At 47.9% G+C, this 22,626-nt stretch overlaps 1 protein-coding gene across 6 annotated transcripts in view; it reads left to right on the top strand.

The window, feature by feature from the left end:
* ABI2 (abl interactor 2) overlaps positions 1–22,626 on the top strand; it is an 868,092-nt gene that overhangs the window by 776,015 nt on the left and 69,451 nt on the right. For all 6 annotated transcript variants that reach the window (XM_086955293.1, XM_086955294.1, XM_086955290.1 and 3 more), the window contains one exon: positions 21,718–21,891. In XM_086955293.1, the coding sequence (XP_086811419.1) occupies positions 21,718–21,891 (174 nt within the window). The remainder of the gene's footprint in view (positions 1–21,717; positions 21,892–22,626) is intronic.

A 22,626-nucleotide genomic window follows, 5' to 3' on the forward strand; every position in this document is an offset into this window, starting at 1 on the left:
GAGCAAGACTAAATGATGTCATTTTTTCTGTTGAACATTAGAGGAGCGCGGACAAGCTTTTCACAACACACGTGCAACAGGTATAGTGCAGCAGGAGTGAGACTTGCTAGTTATAGGGAGTAATGATTCAGAAAAGGGGGTGGTGATGGACAGAGTTTCTGAATTAAGCAGAATACTCCTACCCAGTCAACAGATCAGGGCTTGATCCATCACCGTTTTTTAGCTCACTGCACCATCCCAGCTCAGAACCTGGCTACATGCAAATTAGTCTGTCCCTGTCCCAGTGCATCATGGGAACAGGGCAAACCAAACTACCAAGCCAATTCTTATACTGGGAAGGAAACAAGCTTCCGGGGACCGGTTTCTGGCATTACAGCCGTCTTCGGCCCGGCTTGCTTGAATCCTGATGGTGCAATGAGCAAGGGACTCACATCTGAGTATACCCTTCCACGCTAATGGTGGACAAAATGATTCAGAAAAGGGGGTGGTGATGGACAGAGTTTCTAAATTAAGCAGAATACTCCTACCCAGTCAACAGATCAGGGCTTGATCCATCACCGTTTTTTAGCTCACTGCACCATTCCAGCTCAGAACCTGGCTACATGCAAATTAGTCTGTCCCTATCCCAGTGCATCATGGGAACAGGGCAAACCAAACTACCAAGCCAATTCTCATACTGGGAAGAAAACCAGCTTCCGGGGACCGGTTTCTGGCATTACAGCCGTCTTCGGCCCGGCTTGCTTGAATCCTGATGGTGCAATGAGCAAGGGACTCACATCTGAGTATACCCTTCCACGCTTATGGTGGGCAAAATGATTCAGAAAAGGGGGTGGTGATGGACAGAGTTTCTGAATTAAGCAGAATACTCCTACCCAGTCAACAGATCAGGGCTTGATCCATCACCGTTTTTTAGCTCACTGCACCATCCCAGCTCAGAGCCTGGCTACATGCAAATTAGTCTGTCCCTGTCCCAGTGCATCATGGGAACAGGGCAAACCAAACTACGAAGCCAATTCTTATACTGGGAAGGAAACAAGCTTCCGGGGACCGGTTTCTGGCATTACAGCCGTCTTCGGCCCGGCTTGCTTGAATCCTGATGGTGCAATGAGCAAGGGACTCACATCTGAGTATACCCTTCCACGCTTATGGTGGACAAAATTATTCAGAAAAGGGAGTGGTGATGGACAGAGTTTCTGAATTAAGCAGAATACTCCTACCCAGTCAACAGATCAGGGCTTGATCCATCACCGTTTTTTAGCTCACTGCACCATCCCAGCTCAGAACCTGGCTACATGCAAATTAGTCTGTCCCTGTCCCAGTGCATCATGGGAACAGGGCAAACCAAACTACCAAGCCAATTCTTATACTGGGAAGGAAACAAGCTTCCGGGGACCGGTTTCTGGCATTACCACCCCCTTTTCTGAATCGTTTTTGGCCACTATAGGTGTGGCATGGTATACTCAGACATGAGTCCCTTGCTCACTGCACTATCAGGATTCAAGCAAGCCGGGCCGACGACGGCTGAAATGCCAGAAATGCCAGAAACCGGTCCCCGGAAGCTTGTCTCCTTTCTGGTGAAGAATTGGCTTCGTAGTTTGGTCTGCCCTGTTTATTTATTTATACCAAAACAAACCCTTTTTAACAAAATTAAGATAATGAAAGACAGGGAAAAACATGACTTTTTAACCTAGATTACGGTTGTAATTTATGAACTGCAGGGTAACAAAGGGTCTCTGGTAAAAGCAGTAACCCACTGAGCTATGCACATAAAATACTGTTCCGTGATCTGCATAGTACACGCTCTCTGCAGCAGGCACATTAACCCTCTGCTCTTACCTTAGATGAGTCAAAACTGTCACTAAATAAAACTCCACCCTCGCTGCAACAGGTACATAAAGTCAGCAGATATATCTTGGCACTTTTTGTGTTGCCTGAAAACTAGTTATACAAGGAACTCTGCAGTGTCTTTGAAACTACTGCACTGCTACAAAACCTGCCCTCAGTAGCAATAGTCTCCCCCTCCAAACCTCCCGGGGAAACGCCTGATGCCCGGCACGGCCAGTCTCTTGCCCAATATGTCTGTGCAACCAGACCGCACAGCTGTCTGTTACGCTTCGACCTAAAAATAGCAGAAATATACTTTTATTGATGATGGTGAGTATGCCGTGCACTTTCACAAAAAAATCTAAGCCTAAAATGCACAAAGGCATTTAGAGTGAAATCAGTTCTTCAGAGTGCCTCAGTATATTATTAATCTGCGTTATTTAAAGTCAGATTTCTTTGCTTGTCAAACCATTCCCGTTAGGGTTTTTTTCCTGCAGAAGGGTGCATGTGCTATTTTTGTATGTAAAGTGCGCTGTTAATGGCCTAGTACAGTAATGGTTATTGGGGAAAGTGGCGCCCTCAGCTGTAGGAGTCAGTAATCCAATTAAGACGAGATTACTGACCTCCCACAAAAATAAAAAGTGCCTGCTTAGAGGGATGGATTTAACCCTTGCACCAACCTTTAATGGCCAATTCATTGTGCAGTGGTTTTCCTGGTGTGTGCTATACCCGCAGCAACATTAGTATTACACTCCTGTATTTCTACTTTTGCTTCCTCATTGACAAGCAGGTTATCCTGTTATAAGGTGGCTTTGCTAAAGACTTGTCGTATTTCAGACCTCTTTTACTGGTGCTTTGATGACCGCAGGCCTCCCTTCACATTGCACTTAGAATGAAGAACGCACCAAAGCCCGGCTGACTGACGGTTCCAACACCCTGCACAATGTGTCAGAAATGCCCGACAAGGGAACAAAATGTAATATTCTTGGAGTAATTGGCACATTTGTCTGCGCAACTTGCTACCATCCTGCTTTCCAACCAATGAGAGCAAAGCTCGTTTTCTACTTGGTGCCTTGGGATGGCAGGCCACCTTGAGGTCCATAGGACTGAGGTTTGAGGCAGCTGTAATTTGTATGCACCCCTAGTGTCTAGGTTACTTCTCTCTCCGATACTCATAAAGAATAGAATATCTTCGTGCATATGTTCGATCTGTGCAAAGCTGTTTGTATATATTTTTCAAATTTTTGAAACAATTGATTTTTATATGCATCTAGTTAGCCAAATTAGTCATATAGTACATTTGATGTGAGAAAATGTTCTTTTGCCACGTTAAAGTGAATAATTAAAAGTAAGTGAGACTTCTAATAGGCTGCACATAAACACTGTCATGCTCACACCGCACTTTTAAAAATTCCAAACACAGTCAGTCTTCCCATCCGGTTGTTCAGAGTCAAGAGGATGCAGTTAATTATGTCTGGTTTACTGATGAGGATACCTGAAAACGGCAGCTTGTAGCACACTATTTTCCTTAATCAAATTATAATTGTTTACTGGGGATTCTGTGTCCACTGGAAGTCATTTGATATCAACTTGATATCAATTCCATTATTCCTAAGATAAGTGCCTCCTCCCGTTTTTTCCCTTATAACTTAAGACGTTGCCTTTTCGTAATGCTTACTTTGAGGCACCATGCTGGCTTTCTTTGGTAAATGACCTTCCTACACCGGAAAGGAACCTTTGAAAGACCAGCATGCCTATGGGTCATCTATCTTCCAGATCTACATTGCGCAAAAACGTGTACTATTTGTCTTTCAATGCCTTCCCAGAGCCGTCATAAGTGTCTTGGAGGAACTTAACTTAGGACCTTCACAGTCTACCAGTTCCAGGACTGTTAAGCAGTCTTCTGTCCTTGGCCTTAGAAGGTGTACCACTCCCACCTCCACCTCAGGGCCCCTGGACCTCTCCTCACTTCATCGGTGTACCTGTTCCCAGTTGTCGTTCAGGCATCCAATTTTGAGTTAAGTGTTGGTTGAGGTTGTCTGGAATTTCTCACTTAACATTAAGTTGCTCTTTATCAGTGAGATTTGTCTTGATGTCCAGGACATCAGCTTCTAAGAGAGAGTGCCTCTTAGCTGGTTCATTGTCAATTGGTCAAGCCTCAAAATCAAGCAAGAAAGTCAGGAATTTAAGCAGATTATTAATTTTCGATTTTTGCTGAAGCCAGAACCACTCATCGAAGAATGTCTGCCAGTCCCGGCATCAGAAAATTATTTGTAACCCTCGTCTCCATCTACTCATTCACCACACGCCAACAAGGGGAAGAGGTTCTTCATCTGGTGCCTTCAGAAACAGAAGGGATCCAAGGACCTCCCAAGAAAGCATAACACTGCTGCATGTTTTTCAATTGGAAAAATCTGGCCTTTAGTTTTCATCCTAGTAAGGGCGTGATTAACTATTCCATCCGGGAGCTAAACATTGGACTCTCAACCAATGCACCAGTCAGGACTCCTACGTTTGTCATGGAATGTAGTCCTTTTACATCTATATAATACATTTTGACTGTCTCCTCAACCTACCACTAAATATATCATTTATTTTTTCCTTTATTCCAGCGCCTTCATTGAAATTCTGCTAAAAACACATGCCCTTTGCTACTTGGTCTGATGACCGTACATTGCAACGATTAGCTCCCTCTGCAGCCCTACCGTATTTGTACTTGGATAACGGTGACTGTCTATCCTGTGACTTACCTCCTTTCACTGACGTTTGTCATCCCATCTCCAACCTCTGCCTTTGGTTACTTATTTCTCTCTTTGCTGCAAGTAATTGCTGTGAATTCTGGTGTCTTACATGTTTCTGTCAAGTGCACTTCAACATCAAGACTATATCCTTATCCCAGGGACACGTTTTTACCATTCTGTGAGGCATAGCATTTTAAAATTTGATATTCATGGTCCTTCACAGTGGTGAACTTGGCAATATATGTCCTTGACGTCTGGGTGCACACGTATATGAGGCTAAAAATATGGAGAAGATCGCCAGCTATGTAAACTTGGTTACTTTGCCCATTACAGCAGCAAAGGTAGAGGTTCTCGTCCTTTCCTGTTCTGACGTCACTTCATGTTTTTGGAATAGGAGGCAGCTCATAAACTAATGTAAACCCTGCATCCAGTAGATTGAAAGTTTTACATATGCACACAGACACAATGGACTGAATAATGTCCTTTTTTATAACTTTATTTTTATTAATCTTATGGCGTAAGAGTTACAAATAAACCCTGAAAAAGCAACAACAAAAAACGAGATATCGAGTTTATTCCTCGTCGGGAACAGAACACAACCGTATTCCATATCTCTTACAAAAATATTCATGCAGGCACGAATGAAATGCCCATTGAGGTTCACTAACTGGAGACAGTAAGAATGATGGAATCTACTCTCTCCTGAACCACATGGGCCTATCTTCTCTATAAAAGAGAGGGTGTTTCTTTCACCCCATGCTGGGACCTGTCTAGGTACCTGGCCTCTAGTGCTAGGAGAGAGCAAAGGAATGAGTGGATCACAATGATGGGAAAGAGACAGTATTTTGGAGGGGACCTGGTGATCTTCAAAGTGATAACATGACGAAGTTGACTTTCACATTAACCAAAAACTTGATGCAAAAGCTCTATCAGTCATGTTATTCAGCCTGATTTAGGCAGGCACATTTTTAAACCTGAAAAGCTTCACTTTATATTCCTAGATATTCATCAGACGATGGTGGTTCTTACTGAACTCGTAAGGACCCCACTTCTGTGCAGTGCCATTCTTACACTTGGAAAGCATATGTATATGACAGTTTACCTTTCTTAATCAGTGTGCAGACAGGTATTTTTTAATGCGGAGATTAAAGAAAATTCTTGCTAAGCTGTAACATCCACCCCCCAAATTCACCAGATGACAACAACAAAGAAATGTCAGCGTCATTTCTGGGCTTATGAAACACTAGGGCACTGTGCGTTCCAAGTTTACTGTATTACATTAACGCTAGGCTTTTCTTTTGCAATTTTATATTTTCTGTGTGAAACCACCGATTAACAAGCATTTACAATGCAACGGTTTCGCCTTTGCAAAAGTTAGAGCTATGGGCATTGTAAATGACAAAAATTTTATTTATGTGTTGGTTTTGAAAACAGATAAATAAATGGCATTGTAATTTACATTGCCAACAGCTTAATCTCTCGCAAATGTAAGACCTATTGTACCCTACTGGACAAGCTCAGCAGACAGCAATTACTACCACACACACACACACACACCCAGAGCCAGCCACACACACACCCAGAGCCAGCCACACACACACACCCAGAGCCACACACACCCAGAGCCGCACAAAGACACCCAGAGCCACACACACACACACCCAGAGCCACACACACACACACACACCCAGAGCCACACACACACCCAGAGCCACACACACACCCAGAGCAACACACACACCCACACACCCAGAGCCACACACACACCCAGAGCCACACACACCCAGAGCCACACACACCCAGAGCCACACACACACACCCAGAGCCACACACACACACCCAGAGCCACACACACCCAGAGCCACACACACACACACCCACCCAGAGCCACACACACACCCAGAGCCACACACACCCACACACCCAGAGCCACACACACACACCTAGGAGAGCTAGCACAGCGAGGGGGCAGGGAAGCAAGCACAGCGAGGGGGCAGGGAAGCAAGCGCATCGAGGGGGCAGGGAAGCAGGTGCAGCGAGGGGGCAGGGAAGCAAGTGCAGCGAGGGGGCAGGGAAGCAAGCGCAGCGAGGGGGCAGGGAAGCAAGCGCAGCGAGGGGGCAGGGAAGCAAGCGCAGCGAGGGGGCAGGGAAGCAAGCGCAGCAAGGGGGCAGGGAAGCAAGCGCAGCGAGGGGGCTGGGAAGCAAGCGCAGCCAGGGGGCTGGGAAGCAAGCGCAGCCAGGGGGCTGGGAAGCAAGCGCAGCCAGGGGGCTGGGAAGCAAGCGCAGCCAGGGGGCAGGGAAGCAAGCGCAGCCATGGAGCAGGGAAGCAAGCACAGCCAGGGGGCAGGGAAGCAAGCACAGGCAGGGAAGCAAGCACAGCCATGGGGCAGGGCTATAGTCTTTGGAGTGAGGTCATGACTAACGTACACACGTTTGGAATAATAAGCAAAGACGCAAAGTAACTGAAGGCTGCCCACAGACACTGCAAGTGGTCAATCCTAAGCCATCACTCTCTTTAAAGAGTAGCACACTTTGAGCCTCTGGATGAGCAGAATCAGCCAACCTGTAAGGAGCCGTGTGAGACATCACAAGTGGTCTTATCCACTCGGGGCTTTCCTAAGTTTGGGGATGTGTGGTGGTCTCAAGGGAGCTGTGGGGAGGGTGGCAACTAGGCGAGCATCTGTTGGCATCTTAGGGGCTTCTGGAGCTATGTGAAGGACAGATAGAGGCTATCAGGCGCTATTTTAAAGTCTGGGCAATTTAGAGGTTTGCGGGGGTGTGCAAGCATCTTCATGTGGGTGCTTATCCGAGCAAGCAACACGATGGAAGCCCTGTGAGTGAGGTTAAAATGAGGGCCTGTGGATCTGGCTATGCAGTGGACGAATTGGGCTAAATTAGGGTATATCTGAGAGCCACGTGAAGGGGCACTAATCACTACTGTTTTGTAGCACAATGCACCCACAGATACAAATGTTGTTTCGCACAACATTGGTTCTGTTACCTTTTAGACGACATACTTCTAATAATGAGTACATGTAGTGACACTGCTTGCTCCTCAAAGTGCATCCAACAAAAAGCTGCTGGTATAACTCTCATTGGCAATCATTCTCGATTTCTGAAGAATAGGAGACTAGGTGGGCCAGCAGAGCGATTCGGGCCTGCAGCCTTCAGGATGCACACAGTAAGGGCCTACAAGTCCCAGCATGCAAGCTGTTCTTGGGTTTGGCTGAAAGGACACATGTGGTATAAGGTCACTCAGCAGCTGTGGCCTTATTGACAACTCATGCCATGCATGCACTGATGTGGGAGGCTCACCTGACCAGAGAAGTAGCTTGTCGTGCGCATCCTCCTGGGAGCTCGAGTCCTCGGCCAGGGCGGTGGAGGTGAGGCCGTATGGCAGGTGGGACCCCAGGCAGGCGTTGTACTTCAAGGCTTCGCATGTGGCCGTCTTCTTGCACCGGTCAAAGTAGAAAGTCTCGTTGCCATCTTGGGCACCCACTTGTCGAGGCAGCAGAAGCACTAACACCCACAGCAGCCAGAACCCCTCGCCAGGACCTGCTCTCCCCTAGATATTTTGGGGGTCCTTTTCTTCACGTGGGCAGGATCCCGGGGGTCCACAACTGCAAACGTACAGAGTTTCTGGCTCATCTCAACCAGAAGTACAGCAGACCCCCAACAGCCCACCTTGTTTCCTGCTGGATGGTCTGAGTATCCCCGAAATCCAACAAGCTTTTGGGCGCCCTCGTTCCATACGGTCCTCAGATGATGTCCCACCTTGTTCTTCTGTGGAAGAATCCGGGATCCACCTAACCCGAGGTGTCTCCGGGGCTGGCCCTCCTCGTTTCCCATTGGAGGGTTGAAGAACCCAGCAAGTCCGGCTGGCCCCAGTCGCACCTCCTCGAGACCCGTCCGAGATCCCAGGGGGACCCCTCCAAATCCTTCCGCCTTCTGGTAACGTCACCCTTCTCTCTGGAGCCCAGGGATCCTACCAACCCACCGGGCCCAGTCTGTTCCACCTCACTCACCATAGGACGGTGTAAAGGGAACCCCAAAAGCCGTCTACAGCCTGCGCTGCATCCATCTCGCTACCCATCAGCGGGCCGATTCTCATCCTCGTGCCATCCAATGCTTCGAGGGGGGCGCAACAATCCTCAACAGGCCGGCGTGGGAAATCCAGGAAACCTCGGCCTCTCGGAGAATCCTCCTGGCCAGGACATCCCCTCCAGGGCAGGCTGGGGGCCTCCGGCCATCCCTTCACGCGTAGGCTCGCCCCCTCCTCCACTTCCAAGCTCAGTGGAACTTCAGGGCCAAACAGAGGTTTCTCTGTGCCATCCTCGCAAGTCCATCCGTAGGCGCTTCCACGGAACCAGAAACGGCGTTCAAAAGCCAAGAAACGAGCTCTCGTTTTCCCCCTTCCTTACCACAGCATCCAGAAGAAAAATCTTCCACACCGCCACTGTTGTACCCTTGTACAGAAGGGGACAATGTCAGCGGTCCGCCTCTCCACGCTCCCTCCTCAGCCCTCCAAAAAACCCTCAGCGCGCCCTATGCCAAAGGGAGTTACAATTTTCAGCCAAATTTGCAAATGTCGGAGACCAGCAAGACTTTGGATGCCTGGCAAGGCTTCGGGACTATCTTCAGAAAATTGAATGTATGAAATGTAGTGAATGGTTCTTCGGGTACATGACATCTCTGTCATATGCTGCTGATCCCTGAATGGTGCTCAGATGCAATGAAGAGGCAGTTTAATAAAAATCTGCAATGACAATTGAGAGAGAGAGAGAGAGAGAGAGAGAGAGAGAGAGAGAGAGAGAGCGAGAGAGAGACAGGTACCAGGCCTAAGGTGGGGAAGTCCTAGGAACACACTCAGGAACACATCATCAGGGGTTCAGCTTCACTGAGTGTAGTAAGGGTCGCTGAATGTACAAGTTCTGCACTTTCAACCTGCCAGAAAGAAACTATCATTTGTGGGTTGGGAGAGTGGGGGGCGTGGCAGGTGGTGCTGTCCCAACGTCGAGCCTCTGAACTGGAGGCAACCAGACACGTGTGCTCGGCGCCCCAGCCTTGGAACTAGTATTTGAATATTTGGAGAGGGTAGGCGATCATGGCGTCTCCTCGCAGGAATGCGGCGGTGCAGAGTGGCTCCTTGGAAGGGGGCTGAGGGGGATGCAGGGGCAGTGAGGCTCGTACCACTGCACGCCAGCCGGAGGGAGGCCTGGCCTACTTATGAACTGCAGGGAAGGGGCCAAGGTTCATCGTGCTCTTCAGAGGGAATGTCTTCCGCTCTCTCCAACCTGGGAGCGGCTCACAGGCCGTTCTGCGCCGCGCCCTGCAGAGGATGGGAAGCCTAGGAGGGAGGGGGTGTGGGGAGGGAGTGTTGACCCAAACACACAGGAGAACCACCAAGACGAACAAGCCAGCAAGAAGGCATGACAGCTGTTCTCGTCGCATAGTTGAACCGCACTAGACAACCACTCTTTATTAGCAGGGGAGCACAGAGCCAAGGCCCGAGAGCCCTATTGCTTCACAGATAAGATGGTATCAGCAGATAGACGCCGTGGGAGGGTATTGGGTAAACATTTGTTTAGTGGCGTGCAGCGGGCATGAGAAGTGCCAGGGCACCGGGCACAGCGCTGACTAGACCCAGGAAAGAACGGGCGCTTTGCAGATGGGGGTGCGCGTTGATACTAGCCTATAATATAACTCGGTTGGTTCAGCACCTTTTTCAGATATCTGCCATCCACTGCCCCCTGGCTGGGTCACAGACTAATGCGAGGTGGGCATTGGGTAGCACCCCTTTATGGGGAAGGCCTCAAGGGCGGTTGTACAGAGGAAAGCTCTCCCGCCGATCCTTGCTGCGCCTCTAATATAGCGGCTCATGCTGACATAAGACACAGGCGCGAGGAAGGTGTGACATGAGGACACAAGATCCCCACATGCCTTTTAATAACAAAGTTCTGAGACTCTGTGTGGTGATGGCCGCCCAGACAACCCTGGTGACTGACAGGAAGGGGCGCCTATGGTTATGGCTGCTACAAAGGGGTGCAGCCGGGGCTACGTGTATGTGACCTGATCTAGGCGGGCCCTGCACCTAAGCTGGCAACTTATAATAATATTTATGTCTCTAAGGAAACTCAGCAAAATACAGATCGCAAGGGGAAGCCCTAAACTTGTGTTTTCAACCACAGGAGCAGTGTTTTGTAAGAATCGAATACATGACATTAGTTCGCATGCGATACATCGCATGCCGTTACAACACGATCCTTACAGGAACAGATCCACTTTTGTTATATGATGTTGGGGGGTGGGGGAGCGACAGGAGGAGGAATGGCTCATCCTCCAAAAGTGATGGCCATGGTCCTCTGGGTGATACTATAGTGCATGTGTTCCTCCTCCAAATTAATACATATTTAAAAAGCCAATCATTCTGTCTCTGCAGCCAACACATGCTACGAATAGTAATGAAAGGCTATGGATGTGGCTGTAAGTGAAAGCGGCTGATTTGGGAACAGAGGAACCAGGTTCCAGTTTCTTCGCCCCTCAACATCCTCTGGATCAGAGCAAATCACTTAATCTAAAAGTAAGTCGGGGCAATGCCACTGGATTGCGTTTCAAATGCTTGGAGTTCAGTGCTTGGTGAATCATCTCTGTCTCAGGCCCTGACATCAGCAGAGAGCCAATGGCCTGGACGGTGCTAGCTCCGCCCATGGCAGCATTAACCATTCCTAATAGGTCTGTGGCCTTCAACGTGCACTGGCTCCCCCTTCAGACCAGCCAGGGACCTTCCCTCCCAGCTGATAGCAGCATGTACATGCAGTGCTTAATTTGGGCCGGTGTTTGTAGGTGGTAGGCTCCCGCACTCATTTTTGAGGACCGGGATAGATTTTTCATAAACGGACTTTATCCCAGAGCAGGAGAGTGACACAAAAAACGACGGAGAACAGTTATGGAAAAGAAAGATACAAAAACACTGATATCGTGAGTAATCAGGGATTAATAAGAATCGGTAGGAGTGGCATTAAGAGACGGGCAGTGTAGTGTAGGCGTTGGAAGAAGGAGGCAGGAGGCGGAATCAAGACTAACCAGCCTTGGTATTTGGCAACTCCAGTAGTTACGAAAGAGTGTCAGGCTCCGAGAAAAACTTGGAACCCTACATTGATTTTATTTATTGTATTCATTAAGCCCTTCCTGCGTCTGCAAGGCTTGAAAGGAGATTACGTTTACTTTGATAAAGGATGAATTGCAGACATGAAGTTTCAGATGATCAGGCAGGCGGGGACGGCAGGCTCACGCAGGAGGCAAGGGTCACAGGCTGCTGTCTGCCAGGGTACATGCTTGGCAGCCCAGACGCATACCAGACATGCAGAAATGTATGTTTCTGTACTTATGCCGTGCTTGCAACAGGAACACTCCCTGCACTCTCACGTGGACTGGAAGGAGCTGCCTGAAGGAATGTGCGGACCAGGCCACGCCCACAGCCCTGTACCGGCGTATATCCACGGGAGCAGCGGGTATGGCGGCTACCATCACTCACTCTAGTCATGCGCCAGAACCAGCACTGTCAACGGGGAAGGCTCAAACTTTGTGCATGAGTGAATGGTTGGGTTCATCTCTGGACAGAAAGTGCCATTTCATGTTACCCCACGTGCTCTTCAGACCAGGGGTGGGCTGCACCCCGGGGCTCTCCTCTCGTCTGCCCCGGGGAAGGGAGGTCACTTCCGGGTGTCTTGTCGTCCTGCCCCCGGCCTGCCTGACTTCCGGGTCGCGGCTGCGGCCAATAGCAGCGCGGCCCTGGGTTTGGGAGGCGGGACAGCGCCTCAGAGGATCCCCGGTTTATTTAATGCGATTTTATATAGCGCGAACATTACCCGAAGGTGTCCGAGCGCTTTACAAAAGAACCAGTTGCGATACATAAGTACTTAGGATTACATAAAAGATACAACCACGGAAAGAGCCTTCGAAAGAAAAAACAAGGTCATTTTGGGATTTGGGGGCGTGTTTGCGTGTTTTTCGTGCTCTCCCCTTCCCATTGGCTGGAAGGTAAAATTCCAGCCAATGGGAAGAGGAGAGGGCGGGACTTAAAAAAAGACCCAGAAATGCCCCCGAATCGCGTCTTGACGGGGAAAGAGTGATTGACAACCAATCTCTTCCAACGGCTAGCCTCCATTTATGGAGCTAGCCAATGGAAGACAGAGGCGGGACAAAGCCCCATACTGTAGGATCATAAGATTTGGCCTGCGCAAGCACTGCTTCGCAGTGCTACGGCCAGGCGAAACCTAACAACCTGTGTAGACTCCTAAACTTAATAACAAAAGCCGTTTTGTACTCTAAGAGAGGAGTTCACTGGGATCTTTCTCTGTACATAGATCACATATTCAATCGCCTGTGGCAGGGAGACAAACATGGCAGCTGGCGTCAGACACCACGTATGTGACTGCAATGTTTTGCTGAAGGTGTAGAATGGCCGCACAGAAAAAATGGAAAAGAGTTGCTTGAAAATAGTCGTTTACGATAAAAGCACCAAAAGTATATTGAGGCGGCCATGACTACGCATAGCAAAGTGAAGGGAAATTTCCATATTGAAACAGGTTGGCCGTTTGTTCATCATATAAATTGTTTTCAAAATGCACTATAATTTTCGAAGAGAGAATGTATTCTCCAAGAGAAGGGATACGTTTAAAAAATATTGTTGTGCATGGTTTTAGTCCCATGGTACTTGGTTCAGTAATGCTGAATACACTTTACAGGGGTCCCTCAAACTTGTAATTTTTGGGGGTTTTCAGTCTTTATATTTGTGGTGTAACCGAAATAGTTTTTAATATATAGGAGACTATAATCCTTTTGTTATAGGCTTTCTTCAATGTCTTTATTACATGCGACTTGTGACGTTTCTATTTGTTTCTAATAAAGAAATGATGTAGCTGCTTAACTTCAATAAGTAATGATAGTTGAATTCTGAGGTCACAGCAGCTAGGGTGGAAATTAGTTCACAGACCATAATTAAAGCTGTAGTTTGAACTGGGAAAAGGAACATTTCCTTGTACTCCTATCTTTTTCACAAAAAAAGAAACCAAAAGAAACCAAAAGAGATATTTATGATAACATATATATGTTTTTCCAAGAAAGACAGTCTCTATATGTTTCTACACAATCAAAGCCATCCAGTTTTTTAGTGCTGCTGTTAAATCAATATTACGTTCAATAGAATTATAGGGGCTTTCACAAAACCCTCTTCATTCATTGGTTTCTAATTATTTTTCACATTTTACTTCTATCCACTAAAGCATACAAAAGCATACAGCATGGGGCAATGGGACAGCCCTGTACAGCCACTGGCTGACTTTACTTTGTTCTGCGCTTTCACAAGGAGCACATCCGCACACAAAGCAGTCTCCTTCAGTTTCAGGGACTGCTATGACAATTTGTTGCATTGAAGATCGAGACATTTTGGATTTTTACCATTTCTTTTGTAGATTCATAAGGATTCGGCATCTTTCCCAGCGGTAAAGTTATGCTAAAACAAACACTGATAAAGTTTGTGGGAAGTGAGATGGTGTGACCATGTGTTCTAAGGAATAAAGAACCCTCTATTATACCTTACAAGGATGTGGCTAGTCACTTCGAACTTCTGTGACCCTATATAGGAACTCTGCAGTCTGCCAAATTCAGTGAACCAGATGAAAATGAGCTCCACAGAGGCCAGTTTCTTACATGGGGGTGGGGGGTGGGGGACGTAACAGTTCTATAAGCAAAATTGGGGAACTTGAATCCACAAAGCCCAAACACATGTGCTGGTCTAAGGCTTACACACGTTGGGAAGCATGAGGAGGCTGATTAGCTGGATCTATAAGGCTGAGCTGTAGCTTGCGTATGATTGAGCTCTCTCACTGGCCTCTTTCAGAGATAAATGGTAAACTGACGTAGGGTGGGAACTGAATGAAAAGGCATGGAGTCATGTTCTTGCTTATTAGGCCCTTTCCACATCCCAAAAAAAGGTATAAGGTGGAATAGGCCAAGGTGGAAAGTACCTCATTCCACATAGAAAAGAGCGATGAGGAAACACCCCATGACACATCAGTGGGGTGAAATACTACAAGACGTAATTAGGGCAGAAGAACTGGGTCTGCTGACTGTAGCCCGGGTGCAGGCGGTAGTTCCTCGCAGGCCACTACAGCTGTGCTCTCCGTTAATAGTGCTCGAAGTTGCCCCCCCTCCCCCATCCCTGTCAGCTGGCAATTGTTGCTTCCTTAATGAAATTCGCCTCCTCCCTCTGTTCCATATGAAGGCTCCCAAAGCGGTGTGCAAGACCAGACAGGTAGATCATGGGATATGTACCAGAAGATTATGAAAGAAGCAGAGGAGACGGGGGCGCATCACCATCTTCGATAGTGCTATTTTCTCTTGAACTATGAGTGGTAAGGTACTCTATAAGGTCATCTGAGGGCATAGGGAGGAAATGGCCCTGGTAAGGTTCCAGTCGATAAGCTCTTGCTTATAGTCATATATACAGATCCCCCAGATATTGAGACATGCTAGGCTCCTATTTTATTAGATGGGTGTCTAACCTAAGTTTTTGAAGGGGGCAATCTGCTCTGAGTGGTAAGTGCACAACTTGTACTAGTAAACCCCCAGCCATTTCAAAACTTCTCGAGGATTTCCGCATCTCAGTGATACCCTCTCAGATGTCGCGGATGTAGATGAGTAAGTCATCTGCATAAAGTGAGACAGTGTGCACTACCTCAGCCAGGTGGATTCCCCATTCTTCTCAGCACTGGTGGAGTCGTTCGGCTAGCGTCTCCATCGCAAGAACAAATAAGAGTAAGAGTGGTGATAGGGACGGCACTGGCTGGTTCCTCTGCTAATTCACAATCGGGGCTCGGTGTAGAAGAGCTGAATAAGTCATTGCAGTCAGCCGGTGCTACTTACTCCTTTTCTAGGTCTAAGACCAGACATTCTGTATAGGACGTTGACGGTGGTAGATCTGCTTGGGATGTTAGTTTTTGCCCGGATGTACCAGGTGTGGCATGTACTGTAACAGATGGACCGCTATGATTTTACTGAGTTTTTAATAGCCCGTTCCCAACATGGATAGTGGATGATAAGAAGTGACTTCCATTGGATCCCTGTTGGGTCTTTGCAAGGACACTAATAATGATTCTCGGAGCAACTGCGGAAAGCAGACCTCCACGAGCGCAGCCTGGTACAGTTCTAATAATTTAAGGACTAGTACTGACCCGTAGGCCTTGTAAAACTCAACGGATAGTCCATCAAGGCCAGAATCTACTTTGTGGCTGTACCACTGATTGCACTGCAGATTTTTTGAAGCACTAAATGGGCATTCAGGGACTACCTATCGAGGGGATACAGGGTAGGTAATCCTATTTCATGTAGGAACTTGTCGATGTGTACATGCCAGTCAGTAGGAGGAGTGTCATAAAGTGTTTTGTAGTGCATTACGAATGCAGAATGAATATCCGCTTAAGATGTGAGCTTATGCTTTGAGGAAGCTCTAATTAGTGTAGTAGGAACTGCCAGTGTCATGCTGCATAGTAGCCATGCCAGCAATATACGCGATTTAAATCACTCTGCGTGCATTTTGGGCTGGCAGGCCCTAAAATCTAGGCAGTAACTGCTCTATCAGGCATGCGTGGGCTCTAGTGCCTCAGTTAAGGCTTGTTGCTTCGCATGGTGTGCATGGGCCACTGCCTCAAGTATTCCTAGGTCCGCCTCGATCTGCACCAGGTCTTCATGCTGGACCTCTCTCACCCCTACCACCGCCCAAATTATTTGACCCTTGATTACCACCATGAGAGCTTCTCACTTGATTTGTCTGGTGTTGTCCAAACCCCAGTTATCCTCAAAATAATGTGTGCGGACCTTTCTCATCTCTTCCCTGAAGACCTGGTCTTCCAACATGGTTGGCTGAAACCACCATGTCTGGACGTGGAGGGGGTCTCCGTATTCCCCATTCAAGGTGTATCTGCAGTGGGTTATGATCGGAAATGTTTTCCTGGGGTACTTGTGGCTGAAGGGTGGAGTGGCAAAGGATGCTGTCTAACCACACATGTAGCTCATGAGGGGCAGAATAATAAGAGTGTTCCCCAGCCCCGGGGTGTAGAGCTCACCGATTGTCATGGAGAGACCAATGAGTGGGCCATTCTGTAAGGCAGATGGCTGCTGTCAACCCCGGCGAGGCCGGCAGTGGGGGATGTACAGTCCATATATACAGTCCAAGATGGTTAAAATCTCCCCCCAGTATCCGGAGTATGTGAGGCCAGAATGTAAGGACAAGAGACAGTCGTGCAAGGAACAAAGACTGTGCCATGTTTGGGGTGTAGACACTCCCTAATGCCATCCAATTGTCCCTCTACCAGTACATAGCACCCCTCAGAATCTGCCTCCAATGATGTAGACTGAAAGGAAACCTCCAGGTGGACCCTAATGAGTGTCCCTCTTGTAAACTCTGAGTAAGTAGTGCAAAAGCATTGCTCCCGCAAACACTTTTGTAAGCAGTCCTCCTCACCTTTGGCAATGTGGGTTTCCTGGAGGAGCACTATCTGAATTCCCCTTCACCGTATGTATTGTTTCACTGCATGCCATTTCCGGCTTGTTCCCACCCCCTCACACTCCATGTTAGTATGCCTATTTTAGCCTTAATTAGTCATCCTGTGCGAAAAAATGCGTGTGGCTGGGGGGAAACCTGCGTGTGGGAGTAAAAAGGTGCCAAAACGCATGCAAACTTCACCAATGTGGTGTGATTTATAAGGAGTAATATCACAATAAAGAACGCCCCCTCCCACCATGTGATCCGTATGATACATTCTAAAGGTGATCACACAACTCCCAGCACAGGGCAGACCACAAACATGGGACTGCCCAAATGATTAACCAAAAGACCCATAATGAGGGAACTCAAAATCGCTCTCACATTCACTTAGGGGAATGTCAGGTATCTTTCTTCCCCCCCCCCCCTCCCAATAGTAGGGTGTGAGAGCAAATCAAAGTAAAAGAAAAAGGAGAAAAACAGGTTGAGAGGCATGGCCCACCTATTTCTACATTGCAATATACTGAGTCTCAGATTCTAGGATATGGTCAGCATCTCTGATGAACCGTGGGTGGGGATTATGTCTCTTCTCAGCGGTAGTGCTGGTGGATCGGTATGGTAGCACCACGATAATCTCCAGAAGAGAACGATCCTGCAGAGCGACTCTATTCTGCCGTCAGTCATTGGTCTCAGAAAGCAGGGGATCCCTTCAACCACCAGAGGCGTTATTTGCAGATTAGTGTCCATATAATTAGATCAGTGCACATGCTGTATGTGGTGTGACGTCAGGAGGAACCGAGGAGTCTGTGCCTCCAATGGAGGTATGGGAGGTGTGGGAGTTCAGTACGGAAAGGCCGTCCTTAGCCCGATCGGGGGTCGGTGAACGGCTAGCAGCCCAACTGGAGGTCGCCTTAGATAAAGCCTAGGGCTGATTTTCCTTTGCCTGCACTGAAGTTGAGCTCCAGAAACCTGCACCATCCTGCGCCCTCTGCTCCTATGCCTGGTTCTGCTCTTAGAGCCCCCTCCCCTGGTCTTTAAGCCCAGCAGGATGGGGGAAGGTGTTATGGTGCCTGTATCATATCAGCGCTGTTCCACCCAGTCTCAGGCATCCATGGGTTCAGTAAAGAAGTAGCTAGTGTTGTTGCCTATGACTTTGGGCTTTGCTGTTAATAAGAGAATACTGGAAGCCAAGCTGTCGAAGCTCCTTCTTCACGCCCAGATAGGATGCTCTGTGGTGTTGCACTGCCAAGTTGTAGTCCGGAAAGAGGTAAATGCATGCGCTCTCATAGAGGAGTAGGCCTGCAGAGGGGGGGGGGGAGTCTGGAGGATACATTCCTTATCTCTATAGTTCATCACCCGTGCCGCCACAGGCCTAAACTGGGCTTCTGCAGGCAACCTGTGGGTCGGGACACGGGGGGCACATTCAATCAAAGTGAGGTGACAACTTCACTGGTGCCACTGTTCTCAGCAGCCAGTCTTCCAAAAAATTGTGTGGGGTCAGACCCCTTCGCCCCTTCCGGGAAGTCCAGTATGCGAATGTTGTTGCAGTGGGAGCGCCTCTTGGAGTCCTCCACCCTACCTTCAAGTTCCCAGACTTTAGTGGTGAGAGATTGTACTTTGGTCTCTGTGTCTCTCTGTGGCCGCTATTCAGTTATGGTACTCTGTGTTGTCAGCTCTGGTCTTGAGGGTTTTTTTTTTATCTTCCCTGAGCAGCCCCACATCAGTGGCAATTGCATCAACCCAGTTGCAAAGCTCCTGTATGGACTTTGTTTAATTTCTACTCCATGGGGGTTTTTAGCAAGTCCTACTGACTTGGCGCTGTGTCTGGATGGTCCACCTTCTCTGTGCTCCGGCGCCTATAGGGCTGGGGTCCCGCACCTCGTCTTCTCTCCATTAGGCATGTGGGACCGCAGTCTCTACAGGAGCTAGGTGGCAGATTCCACACTAGAGAGGAAGAGGGGCCCCCACTCAAAGGAATTTGCTCATGTCAGCACATACTGTCCAGCGAGACTCGCCAGACGCCCTGGCACCCTGAAAATATGTAGAAGGCACGTGCAGCCTCTAGTGGGGGCTCCTCAGCTATATGCTATCCATGTTAACTGTGCACCTCTTTAATCTCATGGGGGAATGGCATGATCTCTGCAGTGCGACTGGCTGGGGTGGTGGGGCGCCAATCAACCCCGCCCATCTCTCACAGCTAACTGGACTGCCCCCACCACTCTAGCCCGCTCACGCTGGACGCAGCTTCCATGTAGGTCCAGGCCTCGAAACACAATGTCCTACCAGTCCTACCCAGCCCGTGCACCAGGTCTCTGGTAGAGCAGGATCCCCGTGCCCCCTGGTGGTTCATCTGCAGTCCAGCGAGGAAGCCGCCACGCTGTGTGCCTTAATTGCCAGGTCCGTCATCAGGCATGGGCTGGCACTCAGCCACGGTCAGGGCACGCCCTGCCACCATGCGGTGCTAGATGGCTAACTTCACTCCGGCTTCGGGACTCTGCCATCAATAAAAAGACATCAGGAGGCACTGCAACTTCAACGTGCACCGCCTCACAGGACCAACAGCCTGTGGCGACACGGATTGATGTGATTTTACCCTGATCGTGGGTCGGAGATGTAGAACTTTTTTAGCTTGCGTCTGCCATCTTCCTGGGCAAGCCAAGCCCCCCCCCCCCCCCCCCCCCCCCCCCCAATAAAGCGTACGTTAACCTTGCTAGTACTGAAATTCTTGGATTGAACTATAGGGCGATAGAGGGGTGGTAAGGGATGGACTTGGCTCTTCTGGTCTGCATGGGACTGAATTGTGGTCATAGAGACCAACAGGATTTCTCTTTTTCGGTGACCCCTAATGATGGTGTTGCATGGGCAGAGGGAACAGAAATTAGAAAATCCAATGTGGAAAACAAGGCTAGCTATACCTGCGCACCAGTATGTGATGACTCCTTCACTTCCTCAAGGATGACATCCCAATCTTGAATCCATTTTATAAAGGCGGTACTCCAAGTCGATACCGATGGCGCAGTTGCCACCTTCCAGTTACTAGTGATGACTCATTTCACTAGTAGGAGGGCAAGATTAGCAAACTGTGATGTTACTTTATCTTGTTTGGAGCATTTCTAGATTCCTAAGGCTGCCGATACCCAAAAGAGGATCGGTTTAGGAATGACTGAGCATGTCCGTTCAAGAACCTTAGTCCAATAATGTCTTAATGAGAGACCAGCCCAGAGTTTGAATTGGAGGTCCACCTGCTCCACAGAACAGCGGTATCGGGTAGTTTTGGCATGTGGGAAAAACCTATAGATCTATGGTGGAGACAATAGGCTCTGTGCAATTACAAATACTAGTTGAGTTCACGTTTGGCATTGATTGACACTGTATGTGGCTAGGCAAGGTCTTGTGATCATTTTGTTATGTGGAAAACCCTTCATGAAACAGATTCCCATTTGACAATAAGTGAAGATACTCCAGCAATTTGTCTATTGCATGTGACGATTGGCCTTCCCTGCTTTAGTATAGTTTGTGGTAGTATTCATGTATTGTTGCCCCATTCATTTGCTTTTTCCGGCATTCCCACTCTCAGCCAGGCCCCGTATTATTCGATGCTGGTCCTGACATGAGGCAGCCATAGAAATTTCACCTTTCCAGTGCCAGCGTGGGGCACCACCTCTGTCAGGGGAATTACATTGGGCGGGGAGTGAAATGGGTTCTCATTTCGCAGGCAACCTCTGACTAATCAAGCAGATGTACTCCAACTATCTCTCAAAGCACACAAAAGGTGATGGAAGGAATGCTTGCAATTTATCTATCCACTGGCAATCGCTCAGGGTAGCATCTCAATCCATCATTCTTTTGCTCATCATGCCGGCTTGTTTGAACCCAGTCATATGCAAATGAGTCTTGACCCTGTTCCTCATGAGAAGCCTGAACTGTTCTCCCTGAACTGGAACACAAGCAACCCAGGATGGGTTTCACCCTAGTTATGGGCTCATCATCTTCCTCCACCTATCTCTCTTCAATGCCGCAGGATCAGGCTGTGCCTGGTTTTGCCTGCCACGCAGCTATGCTATTCATTGCTGTGGGATACAGCTCGGGCCTGAGATGTTGCTTCTTCACAGGACCCCGGCTGCCCTAACCTTCTTCCCTCTGTCTACAGAAGTAGATTAGGGCCTGTACACTGGTCAAAGTTGCCTGGTATATCGAAAGACAGGAAGGGAACATTATTGAAAGGCACCTGCCATGATTAGTGTTTGCAGCAGTGTCCCCTCCCTGGTCCTCAAGTTATGCATATTAGTTCTTTGTGTTACCAACTAGTCCTTGCCCAGTTGGAACTCCAAAGAATCCTCCATGAGATTCTCAAGAACTCGCTGCAAATACCCCACTCAAATGTTCTTTTGGTATCCTAATAATACATGTTCTCAGCCCATTCTTTTATAAATTGTGTTCAGTCAATACTTGAAAATGCTGGTCTGGACATAATGAGCTCCCCCCAGACTGCTGTCTTCTCCCTCTGTCTTGGATTGAATAAAATTATATTTATTACATGAAGCATGATATTTTGTCTCCTTTATTACTTAAGTAACTAATCCGATTCCCTGACTTTACCCCGTTCAGTTTCAGAAACCCCCCCTCCTCCACCACCGGCTGAAGAGCCTGTTTTTGATGGATCTCCCCCACCACCTCCACCCCCTGAAGATTATGAAGAAGAGGAAGCAGCTGTGGTGGAATACAGTGACCCCTATGCTGAAGAAGATCCACCCTGGGCACCAAGGACATATTTGGAAAAGGGTATATATTGAGAGAAATTTTAATTAAATGTCAAATTCTTTCTTTGCTGACTCTGCTAAGTAGAGTATAAAATCGTGTTTGCCTTCCAGACTATGAACATGGGATTTGGGATTTGTTCTTTTAGCCATTTCTTTCACAGTAAATTGTGAACCTTTGAATGGCAGAACAAAATAACATTTGAATGGCAGAACAAAAAACCCTTGAAACCTGTGCATAGCATTTTACAAGCTTCATGTAAGGGTTGCATTCTGTTTTTAAAACGCACAATTGAGAGGCAACCTTAAGACAAAACAATATATATCAGCCAAATGCTATTTCTATTCGCAAAGAGATGAGTCGAGAGGTGTTGTCCTTGATTAGCACTGTTCTTTATTCGTATTTCATTATGTAGACAAGAGAAAGACATTGTGCTGTCCTTGTAATTCCACTCATTTGTTGACTGCACTTTTCACTGTATTATTTTAAACTAGAAAAAGCTTATACACGGCAGAGTGAAAATTCAAATGCTTCGTTTCTTAAGAAATGTTTCAGTTTTTCGTCTCCATTTTTATTTATTTGAATGTTTATTTGTCAAGAATGCTGCACATCTGATTTCTTATATGCCAAGTTTCCTCCAACACAAAAGACTCCATTCTCTGCCAGCTTTTTGCTTCTCAAACCGTGGTGTTCGATATAGTTTGCCATGCCAGTCTAATCAACTGCTTGGCAGATATAGTTTTATCGTTTATCAGGCCA

The sequence above is a fragment of the Lissotriton vulgaris genome, chromosome 2_1 (genome assembly GCF_964263255.1).
Source record: "Lissotriton vulgaris chromosome 2_1, aLisVul1.2, whole genome shotgun sequence".
Lineage (NCBI taxonomy): Eukaryota > Metazoa > Chordata > Amphibia > Caudata > Salamandridae > Lissotriton > Lissotriton vulgaris.